This window comes from Gracilinanus agilis, chromosome 4 (genome assembly GCF_016433145.1).
Source record: "Gracilinanus agilis isolate LMUSP501 chromosome 4, AgileGrace, whole genome shotgun sequence".
In the NCBI taxonomy this organism is placed as follows: domain Eukaryota; kingdom Metazoa; phylum Chordata; class Mammalia; order Didelphimorphia; family Didelphidae; genus Gracilinanus; species Gracilinanus agilis.
Window position 1 is genome coordinate 486,202,848 of NC_058133.1, and position 20,020 is coordinate 486,222,867.

Below are 20,020 nucleotides of genomic sequence, written 5' to 3' on the forward strand. Positions count from 1 at the left end.
AAAAGAGAGAGAAAGAGAGAGAGAGAGAGAGAGAGAGAGAGAGAGAGAGAAAGAGAGAGAGAGAGAGAGAGAGAGAGAGAGAGCACATACAGACCATATACCAAGTCAAAGTTACTAATAGGAATCTGCTTTTGATCCCCATGCTGAGTGGAGCCAGCTTCCCCCACCCCTACCTGCCTCACCCCCAAAGCCTTCTCTCCTGGCAACAGTCTCTATTTATTCCCCAGTTTTCATTCCGACAGGCCAGGGAAGAGGCAGGAGGGCCAGGGTAGGATCCTTGTCCCCCTGCCTTGGATTCTTCTCTTTGCCACCAAAGTATTCCTTGGTAGGAGAAGACTCCTCAAAATCAACATGGTGTTCCTGAGGGACCGGTTGGCACAGCCATCGTCCACCCTGGCAAGAAGAAAGAATGACCCCAAACCAGATTCCTTCGGGAGGGGAATTAAAAGGCGGGCAAGCTCAGAACGGTGGATAGCACTGGAAACTTGAAAATGTCCTTAGGGATTTGGGGAATCGCAGAGCAGGAAACCGAAGTCCTCTGGGTCTCTTTTCTTCTCTTTAAAGGAAGCTACATAGATTAGAAATTCTCCTAACTCCTTCCCACTCTTTTGGAGTGATTTTTTCACTTGGGGCAGCTGTGGGGCAGCAAAGGACCTGGGGGGCCGGGAGGGGGGGTTTGGCCCTCTGTTCTTGGCTGTGGAGAAGAGAGTCTCTTGGCTTCAATTCAAAGCTGCCATATTGGTCTAGAGGCCCTGCGTGTTGCAGAGCCAGCTTAGCCCAGAAGGGGGAACTAGAAGAACCCCACTCTATGGTCTCATAGCTGGCACCTAGATCCCAGCCCAACTTCAGTCCCACAGTCCTCAGCCTCAGCCCCAAGCACTCTGCTGCAGCCACCTCTTGGTAATCCACAGGAGGGAGAGGGAAGACAGTAAAGGAGTCCTGGGTCTGGGTCCATGGGGAGCCAGCCAGAGCTCAGCCTCAGGCCCCCGATGGCTGGTGGCTGAAGAGCACATGAGTTGACCTGCCCCAGGACCCCCTCAATCCACTGCCAGCCTGTAACATGTACTGTAGAAATAAAGCAAACCTCTGTCTTCCTGGCTCTTGGTCCATTCATTTTGGTCACTCTCCCCTGGGCAGATGGCCTGATCAGTCAACTATTATTAAGCATTTACTACATGCTAGGCACTCTGCTAAGCCCTTGGGATACAAGACAATACCTGCCTTCAAGAAGCTTACATTCTGGAGTCAGCTGGGTAGCTCAGTGGATTGAGAGCCAGACTCAGAGACAGGAGGTCCTAGGTTCAAATCTGGCCTCTGACACTTCCTAGCTGTGTGACCCTGGGCAAGTCACTTGATTCCAATTGCCTATCCTTATCACTCTTCTGCCTTGGAGCCAATACACAGTATTGACTCCAAAACAGAAGGTAAGGTTTTTTTTTTTTTTAAAAAGAGTAGTAGTTAAGGGGACAACTAGGTGATTCAGTGGATGGAGAGCCAGGACTAGAAACAGGAGATCCTGGGATCAAATCTGGCCTCAGACATTTCCTAGCTATGTGACCCTGGGCAAGTCACTTAAGCCCCATAGCCTAGCCCTTATTGCTCTTCTGCCTTGGAACCAAAACACAGTATTGATTCTAAGACAGAAGGTAAAGATTTAAAAACAAAAGCCTGTAATTAAATCTAACGTTAGCCACAGAGACAGCATTGCAGCTTGGACTCCATCCATGGCCAAGAGGGAGAGGAAACCCGCCTCCTGCCCCAGGTTAGCAGGAATTCTGCTCCATTCCAGACATCACAGGAATCCCTGGCTACCCCAGCCTCTAGTCTAGAAGTCCATCCCAATGTCCACTCTGGACAAGAGACGGTCCATTCCTGCCTGGAGAAACAGAAATATCCTAGTGACCAGAAGGCAGTTTAGCATAGAGGCCAGAGAATCGGGAAGATCAAGCCCCACCTCTGACTGCGTGAACTTGGGGAAGTCACCCCACTCTCTGTGCCTCCGGGCAACTCCTGAGCCGGGGCGCTGCAGAACAGGCATCACCCATCTGCATCGGGACAAGCACTTTCCTCCCTGAGAGCTCTCCACGCCAATGAAATCACAAGCCCAGTCCAAAAACAACAATGAAAAGTAACTGTAAAGTACGTAGGCTGGGGGTGGTTGGAGATCTAACAAGATGGCGCCCAAGTCCTTCCTGAAGGTCTGGCCTAAATGGAAAACTCCTCATCTTCTCCCCACTTTTTTCTCTTACTCACCCCCATTTGTGTGTGCATATGTGTGTGCGTGTGTGTGTGTGTGTGTGTTCCTGTCCTCCCAAGTAGGGACAGGCTTCCGAGGTCTGAGAGATGGCGTGGTGCCCATACCTTAAACCCACACTGATGAACCTATGGCACACGTGCCGGAGGGAGCCGCTCCCCTCCCCCTCTCCACTCTGTTGGAGGACCATTTCTCCCAGGACCCGCCCCTGTGCCCAGCAGCCAATGGGAGCGCTTCCTCCCTCCCCTGTCTGGGGTAAGGCGGGGGGGGGAGGCTCCCAGCCGTGTGAGGGTTGCCATTTGGGCACTCGGTCTCTAAAAGGTTCGCCATCACTGCGGCTTAAACAGTATCTCTGGGCGACGATGGTTTCCGAACTCGGGGCCTTCTTTAGCTTCCACATTTTACTCCCACCTTCACCTGGTCACAGGGAACTGGCTCCGAATGACAGACATATGCGTGTTCTGTGTGTGTGTATGGATATGCATGTGTACACACACATGTAAAATCCTTGCTTCCTAAGAGGAAAGGCATTATTTTTTGCTTTCTGGGTCCTTAGCATGTATTTGTGTACATGTATTCACACACATATACACACATGCATTCTATAAAATGGGCAGTACACATTTCGTATAATTCACTATACGTTCACTCTATGTATACACAAACTACATATAATGCATGCATCTCTGTGTGTAAACACATGTGCATGTACAGAAGCATAGACACAGACATGTATCGGTATATCCTGAATATCGCGTGTGCAGACAGGCACATGTGTGTGTTTGTATGTGTACACACGTGTGTAAATGCCCACGGCTGTGCAGCGAGTATTCGCTGTGTCTGTGTAGCTACAGAAACACATGCCTCTGCGGCCACACCCACGCGAGGACTTGCCCAGTGACTTCACACTGGAGGACCAGCCCGTGGTGTGCCATTTCTAGCATCCCTCGAAGGAATGGCCCATCTCTGGGTCTGGGTCGCCCCCTGGCGGCCATCCCTCTCCCACACAAACTCCAGCAGTGGGAGCTATTGCTTGATGGACGGATGGGTGGTCCCAACAAGTTCCAGGGCCCCCCCGGGTGCCCTTCCAGGACCCATTTCCCCTTTAGTCCCCCCCATGGCGCCTGCCCTCTGGGAGGATCTCCGGTTTGGTCCGTGGCTCGGTCGTGCCCAGAGCTGTGCCAAGCTCCTCGCGGGCAGGGGCAGGGCCCGCCTTTCCCCGCATCCTCAGCATCTGGCACGTAAGAACTCTGCTTGTTGGTTGGGTGACCGACCCCTAACCAAGGCATCAACCCGGGTGGCACGTCTAAGGGCAGAAGCCCTCCCTGATAACCGAGAGGGCGCTTCAAGGGGGCCGAGCACCCCGAAAGAAGGGGCCTTGGGCCAAGGACCCCACTGAGGAAAGAACACACGCTGGCCAACGTGGGTACCTGAGCAACAAAAAGGAATTTAATGGATCTGGAATTAAAAAGGTATTGATTTCCAAAATTGAAGAATGATCGAGTCCCGTGTACAGAAGAACAAGAGTCCAGACGGACAAACCCGCGACATTAGCCAGGATGAGCAGCTGGAGACGGACGGACGGACGGGCTGCTCACACACAGGGAAGGGTCCACACCCAGAAGCAGAACCCAGAACAGGGAGTCATGGAGGAGCTGGGACCGCCAGTCTGACCCAAACCCCCTAACCTAACCTCTAGCTTGGACCCGAGAGATGGAAAGGGCCCTGGAAACCGTGGAGCCCACTGCCCCCCTTCACTTTACAGAGGACCCCAAGACCCCGAGGGGAAGAGACTTACTCAAGGTCTTCTTCAAATACCAGAGCCTTCCAGGGTCCCCTTCCAGGACCCATTTCCCCCTTTGTCCCCCCCGATGGTGTCTGCCCTCTGTGGAGGCCACACAGCTAGTTAGCCAGAGTTGGCCTATGAGCCTGGGGGTCCCGACTCCCCATCCAATTTTCCCACCGTACCACAGTGCGTCGTACCCTGAACCCGCAGCCCCCAGACCTGGGGCCCTGCTCGGCTAGAGGCTGCCTCCCTCCCATCCCCAGGCCATCAGAGGACCCCGTCTTCACACAATACTGCCTATTGATCAAGTGAGAGCCTCACATACAGCACTTTGGACATCTTAGTTAGGTTCTCCATCACTGCTGTCAGACACTTTCCTTCTCTGCAAACCTACCCATCCAGCCCTCTTGGAACAGCGCCCTGCGCCCCTGCCCTGATTCCTTTGACTTTCCTTTTCTGGGTTTGTTCTGCCTCTCCAGTTCAATGGAAGCTCCTTGAGGGAAGGGACTGGAGAGATCCCTTTTGGCCCGGCATCCCTTGTCTTGCCGGCCCATAGAGGCTATCAATAAATGCCCGTTGAAATAGAAAGCCCCCGCACAGTCCCTTCTCATGCCTCCTGCGCCAGGGAAAGGGACCTGCATCCTTCCTGGCCCCGGGCTCTTCTTCCAGACTTCCCGTCCCTAGAGCTCAGCTCAGACCCAGACTCCCGACTCCGACCTCTACCCTAAACCCTCTGGCAGAGTGATTTCCACTGGGATGTCCCACCAAAGACACACGCACAGGCTCAGGCACTCGGCCACGTCTTACCAACCACCCACCACTCATCCAGGGATGAGGGAAACTAAGGCTTGGTTTTTGTGCCCAAAAGGATAATAGTTCCAGAGCTGGAAGAGGCCACAGGAGCCATCAAGTCCAACCTCGTTTTACAGATGAGGAAACTGAGGCCTTGGGAGGTCACACAGGTAATCAAAGAGGTTGGGTTTGAACACGAAATCTTTGACTCCAGAGATACACACACACACACACACACACACACACACACACACACACACACACACACACACCCCTTTCCCCAGTGACCATTGCTCTGCCGATGACTTCCTTGTCTGATTCTCTCCTGTGAGCTTGGGAAGTCGTCCTGGGGATCAGGCCAATCCGGACACTTACCACTGGGGCCAAAGAACTGTCCTGCAGCCACATGCCCCATACGGCCTTGGGCCGCCCATCCTCCTGCCCCCGGGGGGCCTCTAGCCACAGTCCGAGCTGTAGCTTCAGCCCAACTTCTACTCTGCCTTCGCTGTTCTCAGTAGAGATAAGCAGCATCAACTAAAAGCTCTCCCTCAGTTTTGCTGGTTGCTTGGGCCAAGGACTGCCCATCTCGAGCATACAAAACATTTTTATTATTATGGGTATCCTTTTCTCCCTCCTTCCTCTTTCCAGGTCACCTGGGTTCAGTTTCAAGCTCCAGTGATTGGTTGATCTTGCTAACAGGTGCCCACCTTAGTGGCACAATAGGTAGAAAAGGGGCAGCTAGGTGGTTCCATGGATAGAGAGACAGGCCTGAAATTCAAATCTGGCCTCAGACACTGCCTAGCTGTGTGACCCTGGGCAAGTCACTTAACCCCCACTGCCCAGCCCTGACCACTCTTCAGCCTTGGAACCAATACATAGTATCAGTTCTAAGACAGAAGTTATGGGGTAAAAAAAAAAAAATAGGGGGCAGCTAAGTGGCTCAATGGATGGAGAGTCAGACCCAAAGATAGGAGGTCTTGGGTTCAAATGTGGCCTCAGACAGTTCTTAGTTGTGTGACCCTAGTCAAGTCACTTAACCCCAATTTCTTAGCCCTTACCACTCTTCTACCTTGGAAGAGATACTCAGTATCCTTTCTAAGACAAAAGAGAAGGGTTTTTTAAAAAAAAAAAAAGGGTGGAAAAGATCGAGAAATGCTCTCATTCCCCGGAATATTTCCCTCCCCAGGTCAGTGTCTGACCTCTTCCCCACCTCCAGTCAGGGTTCCACACCTTTGGGTCTATGAGAGTCTTCTACAGAACAAAACAAAAACAAAAAAAAAAACAAACAGATCACTCCAGAGAAGGAAGGTGCCTCATCACTCCTTCGAGGGACGTTTTTCTGGAATGATGTTCCCCAGGTCTCCGATCACCATTCGCCCTGACTAAACCCTACCTGAAGCCCTCCTCTCCAGCCTCCTCTGTGTGTTGTGTTGCTGGCATTTCCCTTACATCCAATGCTTTGTGGCCCAATTTGAGGACTTCTTGGCAAAGACACTGGAGTGGTTTGCCATTTCCTCCTCCGGCTCATTCTACAGATGAGGAAACTGAGGCAGAGAGAGTTAAGTGACTTGTCCAGGGTCACACAGATAAGAGGCGTCTGAAGCCAGATTTAAACTTAGGAAGGTGAGTCCTCCTGACTAAGCCTGGGGCGAGCAGTCGTCCCCCATTTGAGGATAGGTTCCTGAGGGCAGACATCGTCCAGTTTGCTTGTACTTGTACCCCCAGCACTTTGCACAGTGCTTGGCACTTGGGCAGTGCTAAGTAATTCATAGGCAGGAGACCAGGAGAGAGGCTGGGAAGGGAGTTAGGAAAAAGGCAAAGGCAAGACAAATGGACCCTCCTCAGTCATGCCCAGAGCCAGTCCTGTGAGGGGAGAATCCTGGAGGAGGCAAAGGGGCTAACAAGGGCGATCTCCAGCCAGCCCAGCCACGAGGATGATGCATAGGAAGGCGGGGAGAGGACGGGAGTCTCATGAGTAATGCAGGGAGAGCCTCAAAGCAGGAAGCATAAAGGAAGAAGCTGAGCAGGCGACAGCCGCCACGGACTCTATCCTAGTCTTGGGCTGAGTCGCTTCCTCTCTCCTGGCCTCAGTTTCCCTAGATGTAAAATGAAAGGGGGTTTGGCTAGACAGTCTCTAGGGGTCCTTCCACTTTTCCATCTCTCGTTCCTAGACCCTCACCGTACAAGTCAGAGTAGGAAGAGGAGGGCCATGTGGAGCAGAGATGAATGCAGGTCCAGCCAGTTCAGGACTGAGAGTGTCTACACCTTCCTCAATCGTGCATGCACAGGCCCTGCCTCGTGCTCATCCCTCCCCTGTGGCCTACAGAAATCCATATGCACCCCTGCTGGGCTACAGACAACCGGCCCCCCTCGTTTTGCCCTCTAGCCCTCCTTCAGGGACGACCCTCCTTTAGCAGTGGGTTCAGAGAGCGGCTCCGTTTCTTCATCTATAAAATGAAAGCTTTGGGCTCAGCGGCCTCTGGGGTTCCTTCCAGCCTGGATCAATGATCCCGCGATCCAGGCCATCTGCCGTGGGCTGGAAGGAAGGAAGAGGGGGGGATCCTCTCCTGTTTCAGAGAAGAAACGTCTCAAAGGCCTGGGAAGCACCTAGATGCCCGCCTGGATACTGCCCTGGGACTCTCCCCACAGAGCTTTCTTCCACCAGCCACGGCCACCCAGGAGGAAACGCCCGAGCCCCGAGTCTTGCCTCTGTCCCCCTCGTGGGCAAGGTCCTCGCTCCTCAGACCCAACCCTGCGCCTTCGTGGATGAGGTACCTCCCCCCAAAGCCTGACTCTGTCCCCCTCTTTCAAAACTGGGGCCTTCGGGGGGGGGATGCGGCCTGAGTGCCACCTCCCCAGCCCAAGGGCGGCCCCCCCTGGGGGGGAGAAGGATGACTCCTGGATTGGGTCAGGAATGTGGAGAAGGAGAGGCGGACACCCCTGCAGACGGACGGGCTAAGGGGGGCAGGCCGGGCTGCCCGGGGAGCAGATCTGGGGCTGAGGCGGGCACAGCGAAGCTGCCCAGCGAGCGAGTCTGCCTAGAGGTGCCTCCCCCAAAGCAACTAGAGGATGAGAAGGACTGGAGAGGTTCAACACAAACAGGGCCGAGACCCTTCCCTGGGAAGACGCCGGGTGGGAGAACGAGAAAGGGAGCGAGAGACGTCATCAGTGGAGGGGGGCTGCGGCTACCGACTCCCCCTACCAGGCTGGAATGGAAGGCTTAGCCCCATCTCCCCCCATCCAGCTACCCAGGGCAGGAGATCTGCTGAACTTCCCCAAAGCCGGGAATCGCCTAAATAGCCTAGATCCTGGCCCAACAGCCTCCTCTCCCTCCTCCCCGCCCCGAGGCCTTCCCCAAACTAAAATCGGAGACCCCCACAAACGCATCAGGCTAGCTTCTGAGAAGAGGCTGGCAAGAGGGTCAGCAGGGGGAGAGCCGCCACCGAAATGGAAGGGGACCCCGCTTCTCTCACTCGGGGACCATGGGGGTCCCCGTGACTCTCAGCAGAAGGGATTTAGGACAAGGTAAGACCACCCCCACACCCCCCAGGGAGTAGGGAGCAAATGACAGCATCCGCTCCGTGGAGAGAGGGGCCAGGAGCTGGGGTGGAGGGAGAGCTGGAGGCCAGAAGGGGCCTCGGTCTAGGGGGGTCACGGCCCCCCGCTGTACGAATAATCTGCCTTGTTGTGCATCACCAGCTTGTTGTCTACAAAGTAAAAACTGTCCGACTGCGTCTCGTAGGGGTGGCGGATCATCTCGCTGACTGCAAGAGACCAAAGACAGGACGGGAGGTCGGGGATGGCTCAGTGACCGGGGAGACCATGGGGGCCAGGGGGAAAACCAGGAATCTTCCCAGAGAAGACACAACAGAACACGTCTCCATCCTCTGGGCAGAGGGGGGCCTGCTGGGGCAGAATGGTGCATACACCCCCCTCGGGGGCTGAAGGGGCCTTCTCTGTTGCAAGAGAGGGCATGACTTGAGGGAAAGGCATTTGCAGAAATAATTCTGATGTAAAAACAAAAGACAGCCATTTAAACACATTTTTTTAAACCCTTCCTTTCTGTCTTAGAATCAACACTGTGTATTGGTTCCACGGCAGAAGAGCGGTAAGGGCTGGACAACGGGAGTCAAGTGACTTGCCCAGGGTCACCCAGCAATGAGGATTAAGCCATTTACCCAGGGTCACCCAGCTGGGAAGTGTCTGAGGCCAGACCCAAAACACATTTTTTAAAGAGGAGGCTGGTGACTTTTCTCTAGGGGTGCAGAGTTAATAGTAAAGACTCGGATCCCAGCGATCCGACGACACACACTTCTCTCGGCTCCTTTTAAAAAAGCTCCGCTTCCCATCCACCCAGTGCCAAAGCGGGGAGAGTGAAACACGCCCACGTGCACACACGCACACACTCGCACACGCACACGCACGCACTTAGCTCCTCCGACAGTGGGGGGAATTCATAGATGTGCTCGCAGGTGTTCTTGCTTCTGGGGATGCAGAAACCAAACTCAAAGTCGAAGCTCTTGAGAAGGCGGTTCCGAAAGTAGTGCCTCTCGATCATCCGGAAACTGTTGATGGGCTTGTCTCCCACCGTGAACTCCACACTGGGGAAGGACGGGGAGATGGGGAGAAAAGCGGGGGGAGGGGGAGCCAAAACCCGGGGGGCTCGCCCCTCCCCCCGGGGACGAAGGCCTTCTGAGCCTCCCCCAGACCAATCCCGGGGACCCCAGGAGCCGCGCCCTCTTGGATATCCTTGACACGATGCCGACTGCCCCAGTGCCCTCGGGATGGCAGGGGGCTCCCCATCCACACCCCTAGTAACTCACGTGGCTCCGACCTGCCGCAGGCGGAGGAAGGCTGGGGTGAACTGGTAGCGGACAAAACGGCCGGCATTGGGGTCCACATCCCGCTTGTCGCTGTGGTCCCTCTCTGCAATGGTGGACCCCCACCACCCCCGGGACCCTAGGGTGAATGGCTGGTAAACCAGCACCCACCCTCCCTGGTGTACAATTCCACAAGCTCCGCTCACTCGGCCCTTCTTTCCCCTCCCTGAGTAGTTAGCACCCTACCTTTTTTTTAACCCTTACCTTTTGTCTTGGAATCAGTATTGTGCATTGGTTACAAGGGTGGAAAAGCAATAAGGGCTAGGCAATGGGGTTAAATGACTTGCCCAGGGTCACACAGCTAGGAAGTGTCTGAGGCCAGGCCTAGCATTCTATCCACTGTGATACCTAGCTGTGTCCCTGCAAGTCATTTTTTAAAAACCCTTACCTTCTGTCTTAAAAATCAATACTGACGGGGGCAGCTGGGTAGCTCAGTGGAGTGAGAGTCGGGCCTAGAGACAGGAGGTCCTGGGTTCAAATCTGGCCTCAGACACTTCCTAGCTGTGTGACCCTGGGCAAGTCACTAGACCCCCATTGCCCACCCTTACCACTCTTCTAACTAGGAGCCAATACACAGAAGTTAAGGGTTAAAAAAAAAAAAATCAATACTATCAGTCCCAAGGCAGAAGAGTTAAGTGACTTGTCCAGGGCCACACAGCTCAAGTGTCCACTAAGCTGCCCCCTCAGCACCCTATCTTTCTCCCCCCTCTCCATTTCAAATCTCTCTCTCCCTCTCTTTCTTTCTCTCCTTCCCACTCACAGTCTCAGTCTCAGTCTCTGTTTCACTCTCTCTCTCCTCTCTTCTCTCTCTTCCTTTCATCTTCTCTCTCTCTCTCTCTCCTTCTCCCTCTCTCCCTCTCTCCCTCCCTCTCTCTCTCCCCTTCCCTCCCTCTCTCTCATACACAGGCAAACACCCCCCCCCTTACACTCGTCCTTTTCCCAAAAGCATTGGCTAATCTCCCCACCCTCCAAAATAACCAGATCTAAACTCTTGCAGCAGCTGCTCTGTCCTTACTCCTCACCCCGCAGTGATGTGAGAAAGGCCAGGAGCCCACAGACACGTGGGAACAGAGCAGATCACACAATGTACCTGCCTCGCATGTGACCAGCTCTGGGCTAGGTTTTATGGGATTTTGTCTATTTCTAAGATTTTGAAGTTGAAGACACTTTTAAGGCTATTCGTCCAATTCCCTCGTTTCACAAATAAGAAACTTGAGGCCCAGAGAGACCTTAAGTGACTTAGCCAAGGCCCCACAGGCAATAAGTGACAGAGCATGGGATACAAAGACAAAATGAAATAGCCTCTATTCTGCCAGAGGCAGGGGAATGGACAGAGTGACTTGCCAACGTCTTCTCTGGCCTAGACCTGAACTCTTCCTCTGCTGGGATGGTCAGGTCTGCCGTGAGCACAGGTGGGCACCCAGGAGGAGTTTAATAAATGCTTGTTGATTGATTTCTTGAGCATGGCCAGTGAGGACGTCTGACCTGGCCCTGCCATGCAGCAGCGGTGAGAGCTTGGGTAAATTAATCCGCCACATTGGGTCTCGGTTTCCCATGAATGAGGACTCCTCAGTGGGTGAATCTACACCACCACCACCACCACCACCACCACCCTTTCCAATCCACCCATCTACTCACCTGAAGCAGGGGGCTTGCTGATCTCAAAAAGGACAGTGCCCGACTCCATGTCCCGAATCTTGAACCTGGTGAAATCAATCTTGTACACATTCTCCTCCGGAGAGCAGAGGTAATCTGTGGTGGGGAAGGGAGAGAGGAAGAGGATGACGGCCTGCGAGATCAGAGACTTGGGTGTAAAGTTCTTTGGTCTGAAGTAGAGATCCCGGGTGGCCCTGGGCAAGTCACCTCCCTCCCTGGAGGATGTGAGGCTGCCACCAAGGGAGCCACAATCCACGGGAGGAGGAAGCAGGAGGATCATGGTTTCAAAGCAAGAAGACCCTCTGAGGTCATCTAATCCAACCCTCTCATTTTACAGAGAAGGAAGCTGAGGCCCAGGGAGAGGAAGAGTCTTAGGATCCCAGCTCGGATGCTAAAAGGGACCCTCCAACGTCTTCTGGTTTTACAGAAAAGGAACATTCTAGTGTTGTTTTTTTTGTTTGTTTGTTTTGGTTTGGTTTGTTTTTTTTTTTTATCTTTACCTTCTGTCTTAAAATCAATACGAAGTACCAATTCTAAGGCAAAAGAGCGGTCAGGGCTAGGCAATGGGGGCTAAGTGACTTGCCCAGGGACACACAGCTAGGAACCCAGGACCACTGCTGCCCCTAACTCTGTGCTTTAAGAGCCTTCTACCTCTAACATTCTATTCCAACATTCTGTGTACTAAGGTTGGGGCAGCTGGGTGGCTCAGTGGAGAAAGCTCCAGGTCGGAAATCGGGAAGAAACTTAGTTCAAATCTGGCTTCAGACTGGGTGATTCTGGGCAAGTCACTTAACCCTGTTTGCCTTGATTTCCTCATGTGGAAAATGAGCTGGAAAAAGAAATGGTGAATCACTCCAGTATCTTCGCCAAGAAAACCCCAAAGAAGAAGAAGAGCCAGACGTGACTGACACTGAACAACAACAAAATGTACCGAGGCCCCTTCCAGCGGTACAATTCTCTGTTCCAAAATCTCTAAAATTCTGTGTTTAAGGGTAGGTACAAAGGAAGCACAGCCCCATCCTCAGGGAGCCCTGGGTCTGACCAATGGGAGTTCTGGGGGCTGAGAGAGGAGACATACAGCCCACCTGCCCTTGGGAGCTCCCAGTCTGATGGGGGGGATAAACACAGCAGAAAAGGGGGCAAACGACTCCCACAAATGACAACCACCTCCCTCTCCAGCTCTATGCAGCTGATGAGCTCTAGCGGGGTAGGGGTGGGGGGTGGCTACAAGCAAGGGGAAGGGAATGAGCATTGATAGATGGCCTAATATGTACCAGGCACTGCGCTAAGCGCTCCATAAATATCTCATTTGAAGAAGCCAGCGATTGAGTCCATCCTCCTCAAGAGGCCAAATTTGAACCAGCTTTAGAGAGAGGGGGCCGGGAGAAGGAGGGGGAAGGGCATGATCTGAGTGAAGGTCAGGAGACATATGGGAGCTAAGTTATTAAAGGAACAAAATGTTTGTGGGGCCTCAGGAAGGTCTGAAAACCCCCAGGCGCTCCGAATTGAAGAGCAGAGCCTTTACTCCAAATGTATGCATTTTCTGACATTTCAAATACTTGCATATATATATATACACACATATGATGGCTGTCATTTTACTCTCCATAACAATATATAATGCAAATATAAAATGCAAAAATAATATATATAGTTATATATACACATATAAATACAGAGAGAGAGAAGAGATGAAAGGGAGAGAGAAAAAGAGAGAGGAGAAAGAAGAGGGAGAGACAAGGGAGAAAGAGAAGAAAGAAGAAAGAGACAGAGAGAGAGAAAGGGAGAGAGGAGAGAGACAAGAGGAAGAGAGAGAAAGAGAAGAGAGGAGAGAAAGAGAGAGAAGAGATGAAAGGAAGAAAGAGAAATATAAAGAGAGGAGAGAGGAAAAGAGATGAGAGATGAAAGGGAAAGAGAAAAAGAGGAGAGAAAGAGAAAGAGAGAGAGGAGAGGATAGGGAAAGAGAGAAGAGAGAGAGAGGAGAGAGGAGAGAATATGTAAATGCAAATATTTTGCTTTGTTTTATTTTTAAACTCTTACTTTCTATCTTAGTAAACACTCCTAGACAGTCAGCAAGGGCTAGGCAAATGGAGTTAAGTGACTTGCCCATGATTGTGCAGCTAGGAAATGACTAAAGTCATATTTGAACCCAGGCCCTCTGGAGTCTAGGCCTGGCTCTCTTTAGTTGCCTTTAAATGCAATTATTTCTTCTTTTTTTTTTTTTTTAACCCCTTACCTTCTTTCTTAGAATCAATACAATGTATTGGTTCCAAGGCAGAAGAGTGGTAAGGGTTAGGCAATGGGGCTTAAGTGACTTGCCCAGGGTCACACAGCTGGGAAGTGTCTGAGGCCAGATTTGAACCCAGGACTTCCCATCTCTAGGCCCGACTCTCAATCCTCTGAGCTACCCAGCTGCCCCCTAAATACAAGTATTTCTAATGCTAAAAAATCCTGCTAAGAGGTATTTATAGAAGTAAATAATTAAGTATATATATGTATATGCAAATAATTATGTATATATATTTGAAGTCATATGAAAAAGGGTGACTCCTGGCACGCCCCCTCTATGCCAGGCAGCTGCCTCTCTGAAGTCCGAAAGGCCGGCTCTTCAGACTTTGGCCCCTTTCTCTCTTCATCAGGGCAGGAAGGGAGAATGAAGCCCCCCCCAGATCCCCTTGCCACCCCACCCTCCCCACACCAAATCTCTCCAGCTCCCTGAGTCATCAGTCCCTGGTCCTCCCCTCATAAGAGGCTTAGCCGTCCCCTGGGCCAACATAAGCAGATTACCAAAAGCAATCAGCTGACTGAGTGTAACTAGAACAGAGGAACATCCTGGGGGGCAGGGAAGGCCTAGTTGGAGCCCCCTCAAGGCCCACCCTTAGGCGCCCTCCATTCCCCTCTAGCACAGTTCCATATGCATTCACTGCCAGTAAGAAGCAAAGATAAGGGGGCTTCTGGAGCCAGGAAACTATCCCCACCCCCAGCCAGGCCCTGTGTCCACAGGCATGAAGGCAATCTCTAGGCCCTTGCTTCCGGGGCAGCTCTGCTCCCAAAGCTCTGCGGTCAGGTTTTGTCTAGCCTTAATCCCTCTTGCTCCAGCGCTAGGGTGGCCAAGTTCCCTGGCCAGCTATCTAGGCTGAGGAAGGGGACTGGGCTGGAGGGGTCGGGGAGTCCCTTTAACCAGCCCCCACCAAAACTCTGCCTTTTCTCCCTCGGTGCCCCTAGTTTTCTCCTTCCCCGGATGGGGAGGACAGAGGACCTGGAGGGCTTAAGAGGCCCAAGGGGACCCTGGAAGGAAAAGGCCCAAGCGTGAAGCTCAGTGACAAACAGGAAGACGGGCCACTGGGGAGCTGCTTTTGGCAATCAGGAAGTCCCAGAAGCTTGTGAGTGGCCTGAGAGGCAGCTCAGGACCACAGCTCTGCTCAGGAAGGAAGGGAAGGCTGGAGAGCCCTTCTAACAGGCCCTGAGAATAATCTCACTTTGATGGCAGGGCCTGAGACAGAAGCCACAGAAACCGAGACTGAGACTCACACTTGTCCCCTAACCTCAGAGCCTTTAGAAAGGCAGGTTCTCAAAGGGCCTGCCATCCCTGCGCCCAGCAGCTAAAGTCCCTTCTGGCCTCTCTCTGCCCCATCCCCATCTTGGCTCTCCTGGAGTCTCCCCTTCTCAGGAAAATAAGAGGGAAAGGCTGCCTCTCCTTCCCGAGGGTGAGACCAAGCAGGGAGACCCGGAGTCCCCATCTCCCAGGCTTATCTTCTCTCTCTGACAAGAGACTCCTTTTTTTCCCTAGACCTGGGCAAATCAGCCAAGGCTGACCCTTCTTTCCCAAGGAGAAGCCAGGGTGCTACATCAGAAAAAGTCTACATTCTAACCTCTGTTATCTCACTCTGTGACCTTGGACAAGTTATTCCCTATTTCTAGGCCTCCCTTTTCTCCTTAGTAAAATGAGGAGGCTGGGACAAAATGCCCAAGTCTAACATTCTCTGGAACAATGACTGCTCTCCCACAGCCTTCCTCTGTCTCTCCCACGGTCTCTCTCCAAGTTTAGCCTTGCTTAAAGGACGTTTAAAGGCCTTCCAATCCCACCATTTATCCTCCCCTCTTCCCCAAGTCTGATCCCTTTTTAGAGGGAGTGGACTATCCCCAGGAGGTCTGATGGGTCCAGTAAACCAGGCATAGCTCCCTCCTGTCCCTACTCTCTGGGTGGGGGAAGAAGCCCAACTGGTAACTATGGGGTTGAAAGATTTAGGCAAGGAGGTGCTTGGGGCCAGTTCAAAATGGCAGCCAACTAACCGAAAGGTAGGAAGAGGGTGTTTTGTGGGGAGGGATTGCCACATTTTCCCCTAGCCTAGGTTGCTTCACTGTCCTTCCCCCACCCTCCCCCCAACTCCCCAGCCAAGAGCTCAGGGACCGAGACAATCCTGGAACAGCTGGTGTCAGCAGCCAAGCAGAAGAGGGGGGCAAGATCTCATCGTCTCTGTGAGATTGGGGGAAGAAGGCAGCCTGGAGGCAACAAGGGAGAAAAACTAATAAAAGACAGAAGCAGAGCCCCACTGGCTGGCTGACTGTTGTCCAGATGGGATTATTGGGATTGGGGTTAGGGGTCCTGGAACTGAAGGGACAAAGAGTAGTTTGGGAAGGATAGATGGATAGATTGCAAAAGAGAGAGGAGGGCCAAAGACGGGAGCAGTCTCTGGCTGATTTCTGTTTTCCTTTGTTTCCAGAAAGACTGGGGTGGGGATGGAGAGTTGAGTGAGGCTGAGACCAGGTAAGGAAGAGGGATAGGTGAATGGACAGACTGAGAGAGATGAGAAAAAGAAGTATTCTTGAAAGAGAGGATTATTTTTGCTGCTCTGAGTTCAAATCTTAGCTCTGCTGCTTAATACTTGTGTGCCTTTGGACAAGTTCCTTAATTTCTCTGGGCCACAGGTGGCTGGTCTGTAAAATGGAGGTGGGAGTTGGAGAAATCGATTCCTAAGGTCTCCTACAATTCTAAATCCTATGATTCTATGAAGTTGACTTCAGTTTGCAGTGAAGAAAATAAAATGGGCTGAAGGTGACTTAGTAGGGCCTGAGGTCTGAGGCAGAGAAGGATTTCCTGTTGTCTGATCTCTGTCTTTGTGGCCCCATCGCCCACCATGGTGCCTGAAACACAGGAGACAGTTAGTAAATGTTGAATGAATGAATGGCAAGGCTCTGGAGTGGGGAAGCCAGAAGGCTGTGGCTCCCTTTCCCATAAATCAAAGTTGATGTGGCCCAGAGGAGGAGGTAGATCCTGGTGCCCCATCCTTGGTTGGGCTGATGAGGCAGGACAGAGCTGAAGCCAAACCAGACAAAGCTAGGAGAGAAGCAAGGAGCAGGGTGAGGATGGGACAGCTCCATAAACCTAGTCCTCAAAAGCAGCTGTTTCAAGGATCCTCAGGACTTTTTTTTTCCTTAAAGCTAACCTGAATCCTGCCCACTGCAACTTAAGCTTGCTCTCAACCCATTCTCGGAACGTTCCTTTCCATTAGACTCTGAAATCCATGAAAATTCTTGCTCAATCATTTTCACCCTCCATGACTCTGTTTGGGGTTTTCTTGGCAGGGTACAGATCGGTTTGCCATTTCCTTCTCCAGCTTATTTTACAGATGAGGAAACCAAGACCAGTAGGGTAAAGTGACTTGCCAAGGATCACATAGCTAGTGAATGTCTGAAGCTGGATTTGAACTCAGGTCTTTTTGCTTCTGGACCCAGTGTTCTATCCATTGCACCACTTGGCCGCCCATGAGAACAGGTGCTATTTTTTACCTTTCTCTATATCCTCAGGCCTTAGCACAGTGCCTGGCACATAAAGGTGATTAATACATGCCCACTGGCTGACTGACCTTTCTCCCTAGTCCTACCACATCCGGCACTAGGCACCATTTTTCGGTTTCTTCTCAATCTGGGTCAGAATGCCCAGTGTCCCAGGGGAAAGGCTCAGCCTAGGCAGGCCCTCCTTTTCTGTACTAGGCCCAAAGCCTCGGGCAAGGGCCAGAATGGGAAAAGGGCAATCGTGCCCGGAGCAATGAAGGAAGAAGGGGTCTACTCTGGCCTAGTTGGTTAAAGGAGAGAGAAGAATCCTTGGGGAAGCTCACCCCTCCCTCTACCAGTGACCCAAGCAACAAAGCATGCAACAAAACCCACCCAACTTGCTCTCCTTCCCCAAACCCTTGTCAAAGAGGTCAGGACGGGGTTTGCCTATTCTCTGGCCCTTCCAAAGGGGCCCAGGGCCAAAGCATTGCCCCTTCACAGGGAGCTCAGGAGCTCCAGCCGCCCCCCACATACATCTGATGTTAGCTTTCACCTCCACCTTGGATGGTGAAGAAAGGAATGGGAGAACAGGTGGAATATAGCTTCCCGTCTCATCCTAAAAGGTCTCCCCCTCCCCGCAGTGCCCTCATCCCGGCCCTGGTTTTAGCTCTCAGCACAGACTGCCCAGTGACATGCCTGGTACCAACCGTTATGTAATTTGGGATGGCCGTGAGCAGGCTCCACAGCTAGGCTGGGGGTAGAGATTCCCCATCTTTGCGTGCCTGGACACAGTAAGCAATCTGTTCGGATCATGGACAGGGTCGCTGGCTCACTGCCTTTTCCAGATATCAAGTTCTTGGGGGGAGGGGGGGCTGAGGACCGAAGAGCATCACTTCAGGGGCCCCAGGACCCAGCATTCTTGAACCAGTCAGCTCAACAGGTGCCCAGCGATGGCAACAGGGGGCTACACTATACACCCCCTACCCTTAGATCTTCAGAGACCCCATCGAAGTCAGGAGGAAGCACCCCCTAGTGACCCTCTAGGGTCCAGAAGATAACAGGAAATCCTTAGACATAAGCAGTTCCTCTCTTCCCACAAAAAGGGTACGTGTCAGGGCCAGTTAGGTGGCTCAGTGGATGGAGAGCCAGGACTCAAGATGGGAGATCCTGGGTTCAAATCTGGCTTAGACACTTCCTGGTTGTGTGACCCTGGGCAAGTCACTTAAACCCCCATTGCCTAGCCCTTCCTGCTCTGCCTTGGATTCCAAGATGGAAGGTAAGGGTTTAGGAGGAAAAAAGGGGATATGCCATAGTGAGGTGCTCTCTTGGGCTGGGGGCAGCAGGCCAGCGGCTTAAGACAAGAGAGATTAGTGCTCAGGGTCACCTCACTGACCTCAATCCATAACAAGCAGCTCAGAGCCTGGCCCAGGGCTGGGAGGAGGGGGCTGTACCCCGAGGGTCCATGGGGCCCCAAGGTCTAACTCTCCCTAGTTGGATGCCCCTGGCCAGCACCAACACCAAGCCCCAAACTTACCCCAAAGTGCCTCCCTGCACGCCGGGAGCTGCTGCCAGGGGAGGTGAGAGCCCAGGCGGCAGGCACTGAGGGGAGGACCCTCCTGGGGCACCAGCTAAGCCCCCCAGAGCCCAAAGGGCACAGAAGGCAAGGGAAGAGGCCCGCCCTCACTGGGCTCCAGAGAAGGGCTCCCCGTAATGGAGAGGCTATCTCACGCTGGGCAAAGGTTGCCCTCTGAAGGGAGAGGGGGATGAGGGGGTCTAGGAGGGGCGAAGATGGAGGGCGCGGCGGTCGGAGTGGATGGGGCTGGCGAGCCTAGGGGTGCCCTGGGGGCCGCATTCCTCCTCCCCGCCCCGGCCCACCCCCACCCCGGCCCCGGTCCCAGCCCCGAGCCCACTCCCCGGCGCCCCCCACGCCTCCCTCACCGCACGTGATGCGCTGTAGCCCCAACACATCCTCGGGCCCGATCAGCGCCTTCCTCCGCTGCGCCAGGGGCTCCAGCTCCGATTCCGGCTCGTCGTCGTCCTTGGGGCCCGTGGCCCCCGGCCCGGGGTCCGACCCCGCCGCGGCCCCGGCGCCGCCGCCGCCCTTCTTCACCTTCATGGCCCTGCTCCGGGCCCCCGGCTGCCCCTCGCTCCGGCGGGGAAGGGGAGGCAGCACAGTGTGGCCCGCTCAGTCCGGCCGGCCCGGCCCTCTCAGCTTCCCCACCCCGCCCCAGCCTCCCCCCGCAGCTCCCGGGCCCCGCCCCCCCAGGTACCTGCTCTCTGCTCCACCCCCAGGCCTGCCTGGCTGCGCGCCCCGGACCTCCGGCCTCAGCCTTCCTCCCTTCACATGCCCTGAGTCCGTCCCTTCTCCCCACCCCCAGGGCTCCCCCCACCTCTCCGCCTCCCCAGTGCCAGGCTCAGCGGGAGGGGCAAGGACAGTCCATTTGGGAAAGCAGATGGTCCCAAATCACGTTCGGAGCTGGCACCGCGGCCAGGGCTACTGGTCAGGGCCCCTCCCTAAAGGGGAACAAAGGGATCCCTGAAATCCTGCCCCCAAGGGGAGCCCTCATCTCATGCCCATACAACCCAGAAAGTCACCCCGGAGTGCCAGCAACCCTCATGCCCCTCTTGGGGAAAAGGTGGGGGGGGGGGAGGGGGGAAGGATGAGAAACTAGGCTTCCAAGGGCCCAGCTCAAGAATGAAGGGGAAGGGGGAGGAAACAAGGTGGGGCCGGATGGCATTTTGCTTGGGCAATGCCAGCTCTGGGAAAAGAAAAGGAAGCTGCAGAGGCTGTAGAGATCAATGGCTGTGGCGGCACCCATTGCCAATCTCCCTTCACAGACTCAGAGGCTCATTCCTCTGAGGGGGCTCATGCCCACC

General features: G+C 53.6%; 1 protein-coding gene across 1 annotated transcript; it reads right to left on the reverse strand.

Moving 5' to 3' along the window:
- Nucleotides 1-8,483: 8,483 nt before the first annotated feature.
- UNC119 (unc-119 lipid binding chaperone) lies at nucleotides 8,484-19,259 on the reverse strand. The gene is made up of 5 exons (XM_044676271.1): nucleotides 19,082-19,259; nucleotides 11,351-11,464; nucleotides 9,656-9,758; nucleotides 9,261-9,433; nucleotides 8,484-8,596 (listed from the first exon to the last, which is right to left on the reverse strand). The coding sequence occupies exons 1-5, from the start codon at nucleotides 19,257-19,259 to the stop codon at nucleotides 8,484-8,486; spliced, it is 681 nt and encodes a 226-aa protein (XP_044532206.1).
- Nucleotides 19,260-20,020: the final 761 nt, after the last annotated feature.